The sequence below is a fragment of the Cavia porcellus genome, unplaced genomic scaffold, assembly GCF_034190915.1.
Source record: "Cavia porcellus strain 051 isolate PalLab524CR breed Dunkin Hartley unplaced genomic scaffold, mCavPor4.1 scaffold_14, whole genome shotgun sequence".
Classification (NCBI taxonomy): domain Eukaryota; kingdom Metazoa; phylum Chordata; class Mammalia; order Rodentia; family Caviidae; genus Cavia; species Cavia porcellus.
The window spans coordinates 16,862,707-16,876,193 of NW_026947497.1; the positions used below are offsets into that span (position 1 = coordinate 16,862,707).

At 38.7% G+C, this 13,487-nt stretch overlaps 1 protein-coding gene across 1 annotated transcript in view; it reads left to right on the forward strand.

Moving 5' to 3' along the window:
- The first annotated feature begins 204 nt into the window (after positions 1-204).
- Synpo2 (synaptopodin 2) overlaps positions 205-13,487 on the forward strand; it is a 177,696-nt gene continuing 164,413 nt past the window's right edge. The window contains exon 1 of the mRNA XM_003476796.4: positions 205-449. Coding sequence (XP_003476844.1) covers positions 345-449 — 105 coding nt within the window. The 5' untranslated portion in view covers positions 205-344. The remainder of the gene's footprint in view (positions 450-13,487) is intronic.

A 13,487-nucleotide genomic window follows, 5' to 3' on the forward strand; every position in this document is an offset into this window, starting at 1 on the left:
CGGTCGCCGGGTCCCAGGGCGCTCCCTCCTGTTTGTAGTGCTGACCCCAGTTCTGCAGTCGGAGCCCTCCTCTCCGGGCTGGACCGCGCTCCTCCCCGCCTCCGCCCCGTCCGCCCCCGGGACTGGCCAAGGTGGGCCGAGCGCGGCCGTGACGCACGAGTGGGCCGGGTCCCGATGCCCGCGCTGCGCCCGGCGGAGCCCAGAGCGGCGCAGTCAGCGCGGCGGCCGGCAGCGCGGGCGGCTCTGCGCGCCCCGGACCCGCGTCCCCGGCGGAGGCCGAGAGCTCGGGGTGCATCCTCCGCCGCGCCCGCCGGCCCTTCATGCTGCTCACCTGAATCGGAGACATGGGCACCGGGGATTGTATCTGCATCTCCATGACTGGGGGAGCCCCCTGGGGCTTCCGATTGCAAGGTGGCCGGGAGCAGAAGCAGCCCTTGCATGTTGCCAAGGTAGGAGCGGGCAGAGGAGGTGCCAGCCTGCATGCTGTGTCCGGGAGGGAAGGAGGGCACGGAGCAACCTGTTGATGCTCTTTCAAGTTCTGACCCGCAAGTCTGTCTGTGTGTTGCTTGGGTTTTGGTGCTGGCGTTCCATTTCTCTAAGATGTGGCTTGCTTTTTAAGAAGAGAAATGTATAGCCTACATTATGTAATTACCTAGCAAATAGCAGAGTGTCATACTTAGTTGGAGAAAAGGCCTCGGTCATCACCTGACAAGAACCAAGCCTCGCGGGGGACATTTCCCCTGGGCAATGCTAGACTCTGCCCTGGATTCCCTTTCATGTCTCTTTGCCTGGCTCTGGCGGAGAAGAAATGCTTGGCTCTGGCGTTAACTAGTGGCTTGGATATTTTGGGGACTCTCATAAACTGTTGGTAGCAACATTTGTTATGCAGCATGCATGGAAAGGCCAATTTGGAGCAATCATTTTAAAAGTATAATGGGATGTCAGAGGGCCTGTTTTTAAAAGAAAACTCTTTTAAGGCTTTAACAATAAATGCAAAACTTCAGTTAGTGATTTCCATCATGCATACTCATCCGGCCAGGACTCGGAATAAAATTCAAAGATACTTGAAATGTGAACTTTGCAGCTTCTCCAGTAACTCTTTATAATGTTCAGTGTTTTTGTTACTGGTTCCCAGTTTGTTCCTTAGCTTAGAACAGGACTAGAATGCTCCAGGGAGGTGCTATTTTCTAGTGGACAGTTACCTAAAATAAATTTTAAAATGGATGAAAAAAAAAACTCCAAAGTTTTATCCGATTTTAATGCCAGAGTGACAAATTGCATGAAAGACTTTGTGAAGGCAAAAGAAATTAATTTTTTGCTTTATTCTTGTATTAGAACTGGATCTAGGTCTTTCAGAAATATGTGGGTCACTGTCTTTGCATCTGTTCTTTCCTTTTGACTATTGCTTTTAAAAAACGTACCAAAGAAAGGAGTTTCTGTGAAATTTTCTGCTCTGAGGCATCTATCAGAAGGCTCTTTTTGTAGTGTGGTGGTAGAATCCTGCCACCTAGTGAAAATCGCAGACATCAAGGGTGAAGCATGAAGAGGAAAAGCAGACTTTTTTTATAACTGTGAAGTTCCTCAGAGATCTCCAGTTCAACTGGCTAATTTTAGATGAGAAGAAAGCCCAGAGAGGGTAAGAAACTCATCTGAAAAAAGGCGGCTTTCTTGGGCTTCTTCAGAGTCAGCAGCAGGCAAAGGCAGATAAAATATGAACGCCTGAGTTATCCTGGGTAGAATTCAGGAGACTGAAGCAGGTTTGTCCTAGGTTTAGAACAGCAAGTTGCTTGGCTGACTCTGGTTTCTGAGATCCGAGTTCTAATTCCAGCTCTGATCTAATTTAGGGCCTCTCCCCCATCCTGTCTTCTCTCTCTCTCTCTCTCTCTCTCTCTCTCTCTCTCTCTCTCTCTCTCTCTGTCTCTCTCGCTGCATGCATGCATGCGTATGTGTATGAAAGGAGACAGACAAACATTTCACAGGAATAGAAAGCATTAAGGAAGGAACTGGACTGCACAAGCCATGAAGTTCTATCATGTTTGATAGCTTCTGTAGTCCTCATAGCATACAATTTTAGACTCACACGCCTGCGAATTAAAATATAAAAGGGCAGAAGTGGTTGAAAGCTCTCATTCTCTCCGTGATAACCAGGCCTGACTAATTGTGGGCAGTGGGTTTCTCCTGGGCTCTCTATTGGGCTGATTTCGAAGTAGAGCCCTCTAGTGGTCACCCTTTGAAGAACTTCAGCCGATTGCTAGAGAAGGTACTGTGGAGCCCTTTCCCAGGGTGTATAGCCAGTCTACTGGGAGGACTCAGAGATCATTAAGCCATGTGAGGGTCAAGCAATGCAGTGCTATACTCCCCACTGGATCACCTTTCTTAAAAATACTCAGGCAACATATTTGTGGTTGAAAAGTCATTATTAAAGCATCCAGGTAAGTGTGGTCAGGAGCTGGGGATGTGACAAAGTGGTGGAATGGGCTTGTACAAGGCCTGGGTTCAGTCCCCGGAAACATCCCCTTCTCCAAGAACTATATAATTGTTTAACTTGTGACACTGTGGTTAGAGGAAAGATTTAAAAATACATTATGAAAAAGTTAAGATGTTTGCATTAATTTGTGTGTGTAATGAGAGAAAGGAAGATGGAGAGACATTACAGTCTACCCTTTTTCCCATTTGTTGAACAAACTAGAGTTTTCTAAAGAAGATATAAGTTCTAAATTACCATGTAAATGCCTGTTTTCTCGGTCTATGCTTATCTTTGTTCAGATTTATATTAAATTTCTTTATATGGCCTCTTGAGGTTCTTACTTCTATGGGTACATAATGGTTATATTCACTGCAAGAAATCGGTACATGGATATAACACATTTCATCATTTTTTACTTAAAACACTAAGTAATGCAAACTCAAGCAATGGTTTCTCATGGAGTTCATGGTGAAGTGTTAGTTGAACACAGATTTTCTCACTCGTTAGGGCTGGTTGACCACCAAGAAGGATATAAGGAAAAAAAGGAAGAGCCAGGAAGTCTAGAGGGAGGGTGGCCACTGATGTATGCATGCAGAATTTTGAAGACCATGCAAAAGATTAATGTGGGGATTAAAAGTATATAAATATTTCTACAGAGAAGAGAAATTTAAACAGTGCTTGAACGATACACTTTAAAATTAAAATTATACAAAGTAGTTCTAGAGGCAAAAAAAGAATTTTGGCTCTGAAATGTTGAAGTGTTTTAGAGTTTTGATAATTCTGTATGAAATGAAACTTTAACAGGTTGACATAGCATGAGAAAAACTAATCTAATTAGTCAGATGGTGAGAATTGAATAGCTTTATAAGTCTGAATAAATACCTTTTTTGGGACATGTTGAGTCACTTTTGAGAGGTGTTTTCAAATAGTTTTAGTGTTTGGTTGGTTGACCAAAACTGCATGGAAATCTTCAGTTTAAAAATCACAGGGAGGAATATTACTAAAACTTTTAGAATGATACTGAAGCTGAATGCCATAAAAATTCTGTTTTTTTTCAAAAATAAATTGAATCTTTAAAAGGCCAAAATAATCATTATTATTAACCTGGATTTTTGATTGTTACCGTATCTTTTAATTTATATTCTCTATATATATCATCGAAAACAAGCATTTCTAATACTGAGTCACAGCATAATACGAGTCTGCAGACTATCTTTGCATGGGCTCATCCCCAGAAACAAATTTATCGAGACAGAAGGCCCCATTGTGTGTGCAGATATCTTATAAGAAGAATGTCAGCATTTTTCCTGAACAAAACTCTCTTTGGGGACATGTGCTTATATGACTATATCTCTGGACATACTTTTGGCAAATTACTCTAGAAAAATGTTCATAAAAAGAATTGAGAAGAACTTTTTGTTTTGAAAACAAATCCCACGCACAATTCAAGCAAAATTCACATTTTGAAAATAATGAACAAGAAAATGTTCATACTCTTTGTTTTTTTATATTTTTGAATGCAGTTAGAAGCCTTTTCAGGCTTACACTGATGCTTTTTGTTTTCCTATTGCATTTTAATTCATGTTTTCAAGTTACTATTAAAATTGAGATGGTAAACCCTTTCATATCATAAGGCAGAAATCGATTTAATGATTCTTACCTACTACTGTATCTATAGTCTTTAGAATACTTAATAAAATATGCTATTTAGGCAAAGCATGTTTCAAATCATATTGTTTATATCCCTTATGATAGGAACGGTGTGGTTTTATAACATGTCAAACAGAGTAACTCCAGACATAGCTATTTCTAATGAGAAAAAAGATCTTAATATATTTGAATGTGTATACCTGGGGACAAAGTTCTGTACCATGGAACGGTAGTATGATCTTTATTAGGAATTATGCTTAATAACTTTTTAAAACTGATTTTAAGACTTTTATAGAACATTTTGTAGAAGGTTAATAGAAGTCAATGAATAATGGGTAAATCTGTGAAACAGATATTAATTTTAAGAATTCTTTTTGGAGTTTCATGTTTTCTGATAGATCAGTATTGTAATATGATAGTGAAATAATATATTGACTATGCACAAACTTACCCATTAGTTGCACAATATAGATCACATCTATTAAAGCACTTGCCATGAGCTAGGAAATGTTCTTAGAATTTTGCAGTAATATCTCTTTAGAACTTAAGAAGTATAAATGAAAAAGTATCTTCATTATAGAAATGAGAAACTGAGGCACAGAAAGGTTAAATTGCTTGCCAACAGTTGAGATATAAAGTTAATTAGATTTGATTTTTTTCCTTCCTTCTTGTTGAAAGTAGGTACCTAAGAGGGTTGAGATAGGTGAAGGTGGCCCCAAAAGAAAGTTCATGGAAAACAAAAACACCACATCTCACGATTTAATAGCTGTGGTATTTTCCCTGAGCTCCAGGATTTGTAAACACTCTGAAGGTGATTCGGGTGTGTGATTAAGATTCACAGTCACTGCTAAGGGTAACAACTGTGTTCCCACAGGACTTACTGAGGGGGACACAGTGTATGCTTTCAGAACTCACCCACTGCCCCCTTTATCCACTGAATTAAGAGGAAGACCAGAGAAAGGGCAAGAGTAGTCTTCAGTTCTCTGTGTTACAAGCAGGTCATGATTATCGATGGGAGCATTTTTCTCTTTCTGAAGCCAGGATAGGTAGGCTAGGGAGAAGACAGAATATGTTGAGAAGCTCCAGTATGATCACTGTAAAGATTTAAGGTCGGAGAGAGAGAGGGAGAGAGGTGGGGGAGGGAAGGGGGAGGGGAGAGGAGGGGATGGGAGGAGAGGAGAGGGGAGGACAGGGGAGGGGAGGGGAGGGGAGGGGAGGGGAGGAGAGGAGAGGAGAGGAGAGGAGAGAAGAGGCAGGTGAATTATTTCCTTCTAGCTTGTTTCTGTCCATAACCTTAGTGCATTTATGAATGGGGGTGGATGGTATTGGAAGAAAGATAGGAAGGTAAACTTGGAGAAAGATGCAGAGAAAGGAGAGAGAGAGAGAGAGAGAGAGAGAGAGAGAGGGTGAATATCGGTGTATCTGTCAGTCAGGGTTTACTAGAGAAACATACATAACACAAGATATAAAAATGTATAAGAAATTACAGGATTGGTTTAGGATGGTCAGCCACAGAGTTGAATGAGGGTGTGTACAGAGGGTGTCTGCACACAGGAGGCTGCACACAGGAGACTGAAGTCAAAGGTCTGGAGCTCACTGAAGTGTTCCCGTGCAAGTCCTTATCAAGAGGCCTCTGGGTTTGCAGTAGAATGCTGGAGATCTACACCAGAAGGCTTAAAAGTCTATACCTGAAGGCTAGAGAATCCCAGGTGAAAGCTAAACAGTCTGCACCAGAAACCAGAAGACAACGTCCCAATGGAAGGTGAAGATTAGAGTGTCTCTAAAGAGTCAGCAATCAGACCTTCCTCATCTCTCTTTATGGGTGCAGGCTACCTGCCCTAGGGCATGGGGGTCCTTCACACCTGCCCCATCTCCCTGCCCTCCTCTTGCATAGGCTGAGGATATTTACAAAGTGAGGACCCTGGCCCCCTGCTGAATCACTTAAACTTCTAACCTTCTCAAGCTGACACAGTTTATCAACCATCACACCTTAAAAGTGATCATCTTTGTTTAAATACCTAGTAAGTGTTCAAAATACTAAATTGAGAATTCTAGACCCTGATAATAACATGCATGAAACTCCTCTGTGGACCAGCTGAAATGATGCATTTCTCTATTATCAAAAAAACAACTAAAGTTATTAAAGTACTGTTTCATATTTTTAAAAAGCAAAAAAGGAAGAAGAAAAACAGTTGTCTACAGGACTTGTTCAACTCAGTTAAAACTTTATTTAACTTAGAAACAGTGTCTTTACATGAGTTTGTGGTAAATTTTTGGGATTAAACTAAGTCAAACACATGATCAATATATAAATCTATATTATGTGATAGTTATTTAGCAGTGTGAAGTTGTTTTATGCCTTTTACTAATTGTTTTCAGCTCTGATAAAGACAAGCCCCTCCCTTAATATTATGGTGGGAGGATCCTCTGATGACCCTCTTTCTGATGGGTTTTGATTACTAAAAAATTCCAGTTCAATTAAAGCTGCAGCCTAACATCTGACTCTACATCTCCTGCACACCTCACCCCAAGCATCATAGCCAGGCTTGTGGCCCTAAAAAGAAGTTTATTAAAAAAAAACAAATTTTGTATCCAAGGGCTTGGAATGGGAAGGAAGGATGTTTTCACTTTTCCCCCACCTCTAAGGTTGAAGAAAGGGGGAAGCATTGGAGAGGGAAAGGGAAGACCATTTTCTTGTTTGTTTGTTCTTGGTTGTGCTGGGTGTCAAATCCAGGGCCTCACACTACTAGGAAAGCACTCTATCACTGAGCTGTGCCCCAGCCCACATATATTTATTTATAACTTGATGCCATCATATTTTTCTCTTCATTGATTTTGTGCTTTTTTAGTGAATGCCAAACAGTCACTCAATCCTTCTCTCTGATTATTGTCCAAGTGCTGGTTTCTTCTAGGAACTTAGAAGGTCCCATCAGGGCAGAGCCTACTAACATGGGGCATCAACTTAGGCAGGTTCTATTCTGTTCTTTCTGTAAGTCCACTGAGTGATTCAGCAGGATACCAGCTTGTTCTTGCCAGGCCCTGGCTAAGAGTTACGTGATTTTTCTGAGTTGCATGTGGCCAGATGGTCAAATCTATCTACTTTCCATGATGGCCACTCATTCCAAAGAAAAAGCAAGGGTACTTTCCTTAACAAATGTGGAAGTCAGTATGCAGTGCCCCTGTGCCATACACATGTAACTGGATAACATTTGTATATTTTTCACAGTAATGGTTTTAAAAGATAGACGTAACTTCCAAACTAATTTAACTTCCCTCCATCAGTTAATAATTGATTGGGAATATAAACTATTATATATTTGGCTAAAAATGTTTCTAGTATATTTTATGGTTTCCCAAGCATGTTAATATATGTTATCTCATTTGGTACCAATTGGGTTGACCGTGTTATATTATTTTCAGATTACAGATGAGGGAAATTGATTCTGAAAAAAAAAGACATTTACATATATATATATATCAGTACAAAGTCAAACATGATTCTTTCCTTCTAGCAGGGGCATGATGTCACTCTCTTGCATCAGCTTGGATAAAGAGAATGTCTGTCACTTAGTACTATTGCAAAAATTCCAGTGACCCCAGTACAGACTTTGTATGAAAGGGAATCTCACCAAATCTACGATTATTCTTAAAAACATTGATAATAAATAATTTCTTCTTTCATTAGAATTAAAGAAAAGGATTAAAAGATTGAACTTCCAAGTAAAACAGTAGAACAGTAATTTATTTTTAAATACACTTCAAAGATACGAAGACTTTGAGATGTTTGTGTTTGTTCTACCAGATTCAAACCACATGCTATGTGGGCTTTGTCAAAGGAATTAGAGAATGAATCTGTTTCTTTAAACAAATTTAACTTAGTAACATTAAAAATTTCATCTGAGAGGGGCTGGGGATTTAGATCAGCGGCATAAGCACCTATCTTGCAAGCAGATGGTCGTGAGTTTGAACCCCGGCACCAGGAAAAAAAAATTTCATCTGAGAAACAGCACAATGTTCAATGTGTGAGTGGCATTTCATTATTTGACACCTTAATGAGAAAATATTTATAATATTGGATTACTCTAGGCACTTTATTTTTCTGATTTATGTGCCATTATTTTCTTATTTTTAAAAAGCAGAGAGAACTGTATTTTCAGCAAACTGTGTCTTCAAAGTTTTTGCGAAACTCTTTGGGATGTGAAAGTTCACTGATGCAGTTTTTCGGATAAAAGTGTGTTTCATATAAATTTACTTAAAAAACTGTGATGAATTTACCATTGGAAACACTGAAAATTAATAGTTTAATTGCTCAAATTCTGTAACAGGTAATCGACTTCTTGTCCATTGGTCTAGCTTCTCCTTCTGTATTTGGAAGCAGTGTTGGTAACTTTGCAGAAGTTTGTGTTCCATCTGATTCTACATAGGCAGTGCCCGTTTCTTTGTCTCGCTTTTTCATCCCCTTTATCAAAATTTACCTGGGTTGAAGATACTTTATTTTTCTCCTAGGAAATCTGTGAAAATGATCAGTGAGTGTTACCCTGCTCCAACATCTGATTGCCCATAGCAGTATTTTCTGGAGATGTTTATTGGGTACCAGGCCTTTCCTGAATCCCCCTTTTAAGTGTAAAGAAAGCTCCAAGTTCTCCATTGTTGGTCCAGATGAGTAAGTGGATTGCACAAATCATGAGGATAAGTAAGAGCCCTGGCCGCAGGGCTGGCGTCAGCAGCTCCTCCATGCCTCTTTGGGCCAGTGTGGTTTGATCTGCCAAGTAAGAGAATGACCATCTAAATGGATTGTGCGGAGAGGTTTTTGTGACTCCTTAAATAAAACCACTTTTCTTGTTCTGATATTATGAGTAACATCACATATGCAAATTAGTGTAAATCATTTTACTTGAAACTTTTTTCAGAATAAATAATTCAGGAAATAAAATAGAAACTACAAGAAATTTATAGTTCTGTCTTCTAAAGGGTAGTTTTTCTTTGATTTCCTGCTTACAAGTTTTTCTTTGTCTTATTTGTAAATTTATTTTTAGTGGGCAGGTAAAGTTATATACATATAATTTATAATGTCTTGAATAGATACATTCATTGTTAAAATAGTTAATTTTACAGATACATTGCTTCACATTATTATTAGTTTTGTGTAAGAACATTGAAGAGTAAGAGCAATGAAAATGTAAGAACATTTATATAAGTGTAAGAATAGAAAGTGTCAAAACATTAATGTTCACTTTTTGTATTTTTCAAAAATACAGTATTTTATGCAAAATATATACAATACATTTTTCTAACTATAATCAACATTGTGTAAAATAGCGTTATCTTTATTACTAAGTGCAGTTATGCATCCCTTGACTGACATCTCCTTAATCTTCCTGCCACATACCCACTCTTGGCTTTTAATCACCTTCATTCTACTGTGACATACAGTATGCTAAATTCTGCATATGAGTGAGATCATGTGACATTTGTCTCTCTGTAACTCCACATAGTGTTTTCCAGGTTCATCCTTGTCATAAGGGACAAAAGTTCCTTCTTTTAAATAGTTTACTGGTATTACATTGTCTATAAAAATAACTTACCCATTTATCCACTGATACACACTTAGATACACACTCCATGTGTTGGCTGCTGGGAATAAGTCTGCCTAAACATGGAAGTGCAGATATATTGGTTTTATTTTCTTTGGTATAGTCTTAGTAGCAGGATAGGTGAGATATATGGTAGCTCTATTTTTAATTTTTTGAGGAACTTCCATGTGATCTTTTCTTTTTTCTCTTCTTTGGTATTGGGGATTGAACTCACAACCTCACTCTTGCCGGGCAGGCCCTTATGCCACTGATCTAAATCCCCAGCCCCTCCATGTGATTTTCTATATGGGTGTTCTAGTTTACATTCCTGCTAACAGAGTGTAAGGATACCCTTTTCTCTGCATCCTCACCAACAGTTGCTATCTTTTTAAATTTTAAATAATGGCTCTCCTATCAGGAGTGAAATGATCCCTCATTGTGGTTTTGACTTGCATTTCCTTGATGATTAGAGCTATTGAAGATTTTAAAAATATGCATGCTGGTTATGATCTTTTGAGAAATGTCTACTCTTTTTTGCTCATTTTTCAACTGAGCTATGTGTTTTATTTCTATGAGTTGTTTGACTTTCTCCCATATTTTTGGATACTACGCCTGAGTCAGTATCATTTGCAAAAAAATGTTCTCTCATTCTGGAAGTTGTCTTTTTACTGCACTGTTGTTTCTTTTGCTCTGAAAGAAGCTTTTCAGCTTGTTATAATCCCATTTGTCAATTTTTGTTTTTGTTATCTGTGTTTTTGAGGTGAGATTAAAAAAAAAAAACAACATTGCCTAAGTCGAGGTTGAGGACTTTTCCCTATGTTTTCCTCTAATAGTTTCATCACTTCAGGTCTTATGTTTAATTCCTTAATCCATTTTGAATTGATTTTTGTATATGATAAGAATAGATGGTCTAACTTTGTTCTTGGACTTGTAGATATTCAGTTTTGTTAACACCATTTATTGATCAAGCTACCCTTCCCCAAGGTGTATTCTTGGCAGTTGTCAGAGTGCTTTTTGTGTTGCTTTAATTGAATACTATAGATCAAACAATTTAGGCAGAAAATAAATGTATTTCTCACAATTCTAGAAGCTGGGAAATCCCATTTCAAGGTACCAGAACTCGTGAGGACTTCTTCTATGTCACACAAGGCAGAGGCGTCACAGGGCAAGAATACATAGGAGAGGCCAAAAGAATAGAATCCAGAGTATATGCATGATAGAAAGAGAGAGAACTTGCTTTTATAACAGAACCACTCCTGAGATAAATAATCCATTCCTGTCGGCAGCATGAATCCATCCATTAGAATCGTACACGTATCACCTTTTAAAGGTCCCCACTTCTTTGTATTTGTATGAGAAACTTCTTTATCCCCTATTCTATTTTTTTTTTTAAGAAACACAGTTTTTCAAGTTGGCCCAAACTTGCTACATAGCCCAGGCTATGTTAAAATAGTTTTTGACTGGAAGCTGGAAACTGGCTTTCCTACACTTGAATATTGATATTTTTATCCAGATTTGGAAAGTTATCTACTATTTATTTAAATAAGTTTTTTATCTTTATCTTTTATGCTTATTTTAAATGATTTTTAAATCTTTATTTACTCTTTTGAGAGGGTAAGTCTTTGTGTTTATTTTTTTCTTTATTTCTTTATCTTTATTCTTTATCTGCTCTCTTGAAAGCTAGTGACTTACAAATTTACCCTTTTGATGATATCCCATAAATTCCTTTCTTCATTATGTTTCATTCCTTTGTCATTTTTTTCTTCCTCTGACTGTAGCTTTTCAAATAAGCTCTGTTTGTATTCATGGAGTCCTCAGCTTAACCAGTTCTGCTGCTGATGCTTTCTATTGAATTCTTTTTTCATATCACTCAATGTATTTTTCAACTCCAAGATTTTTGTTTGGTTTATCATTATTATTTTAATCTCCTTGTTAAATTTTGTCCTGGTCACTTATTTTTTCCTCATGTCATTTAATTGCTTTCCTGAATTTTTTTGACATTCCTTGAGCTTCTTGAAAACAGCTATTTTGAGCTCATTTTCCAGCAGTTTATACATCTTCCTCCCTCTCAGGTCAGTCATTACTATCTTGTTTTGTTTGTTTGAAAACCCCATATTTCCTAGATTTTCTTCATGTTTCTTTGTGTGTCAAGGTCAGTGCCCTGGAAAAACAAGTACTTATCCCAGGTTTTGCAGTGTGGTTTTGACTGGGAACATCTTTTGGTAGTAAACCTGTGTAGGCATTCTGAGCAGGTCATCTGGTGTGGTGCTTAACTAGTGATGGCTTCACCTTTGAGATTGTAGATGGTGCCTAAACTCCAAACCACCATGACTTACTCAGCCCTGGCTGTAGAATTCTCCGGCTACTGATGCTCGCTTAGCACCGAGGAGCACCTGAGACATGCAGCTGCCGAGGATACAGCAGCAGTGGGCTGCTCCTGAAGTCCCTGCCATGTAGCTGAACTTACCGCTACATGTTGTTTGGAGCTCATGGATACTGTCAATAGCTGACAGTGTTGTGGGGCAGACTCCAGTTTGCCTTGTAGACTCTGAAGGTTTCTGTCTGGAACCAGAAAGGGGCTAGAGGCTCAGCTTGCAGGTAGAGGCCTGGAGTCAGGGGACATGGAAATCTCTAAATGTAGCGCTTCACCATGATGGGTCCAGCATTTGAATCAAAGGCAAAGTCTAGTGCTTATTTCCCTGAGCAGGTGGTATTTCTTTCTGTGCTATGTTCTCTATTGTTATGAAAGAGGTAACACTAGCATAGTAAAACTAACTTGCTATCTTCTTCAATGAGCTTTCGTATTATTATGCTACAGTCTAATATTTTGACCTCTCACCTGGTTTTCTTGGTTCCTGTGAAGGTATTTTTGTTCACTGATAATTGTTCAGATAGTATTTTATGAGGGGATGATCACGGGAGATTTGCATTCCATCATCTTCCTCCACCTGCTTCCCATCTCTTTAAAAAAAAAAAACATATGGCAGCTACTTTTAATTTCATTTTTCCCAGTACTGAGGAATGAGCCCAGAACTTTTGCATGTTGTATTTTGAGGTAGGATCTTGCTAAATTGCCTGCTTTGGGTTCAAACTTGTGATCCTTCTACCTAGCCTCCCAGAGTTCTGGGATTACAGGCATCCTCTACCACACCTCACTTACATGCTATTTAATGTTTAAAACAAAAAGCTTTAAAAAGTTGGACCATTTTTGAGAATTTTATCACATGGTGCATAATATTAAAGCTGAACTTACTACAGAGCTATGAAATGAATGCATTTATCTAGTAGCATGGTTACAGGCATTGCATGTCACCAATAGCTGCTCCTCCCTTTCCCTCAGTGTTTCCCTGGGCCCTCTACATTAAGCCCAGGCCCTCATTATTTATCTCTTAGATAATTCTGGGCCCTGAAACTGCTGCCACTGGTCTGGTTTCACATCGCTTAGGTTCATGCTGTAGAGAGTAGCCAGAGAGATTTTCCTAAATCACCTGTTATATTATGGCTTAAAATACTTCAAAGGCTTTCCCCCACTGACACCAAAATAACCATAGCACTGCCTTTTCCTTACTATGTATGGATAATTTTTAGGTACTTACTGAATTATTTCATTTAAAATATTCTCATCTTTTTTATGGCTATGGAATCTGAATCTTAGAGAAGTGAAGTCAATAATTTAAGGGTATATAATTAGTAAATGACAAAATAAGGACAGAGGCCAATTGGTTGCCAGAGTCCATCCTCTAGCTGTCACCCTGCAGTGTGGCTTCTCCACAGATCTTCCTAAGGCACTAAAGGTC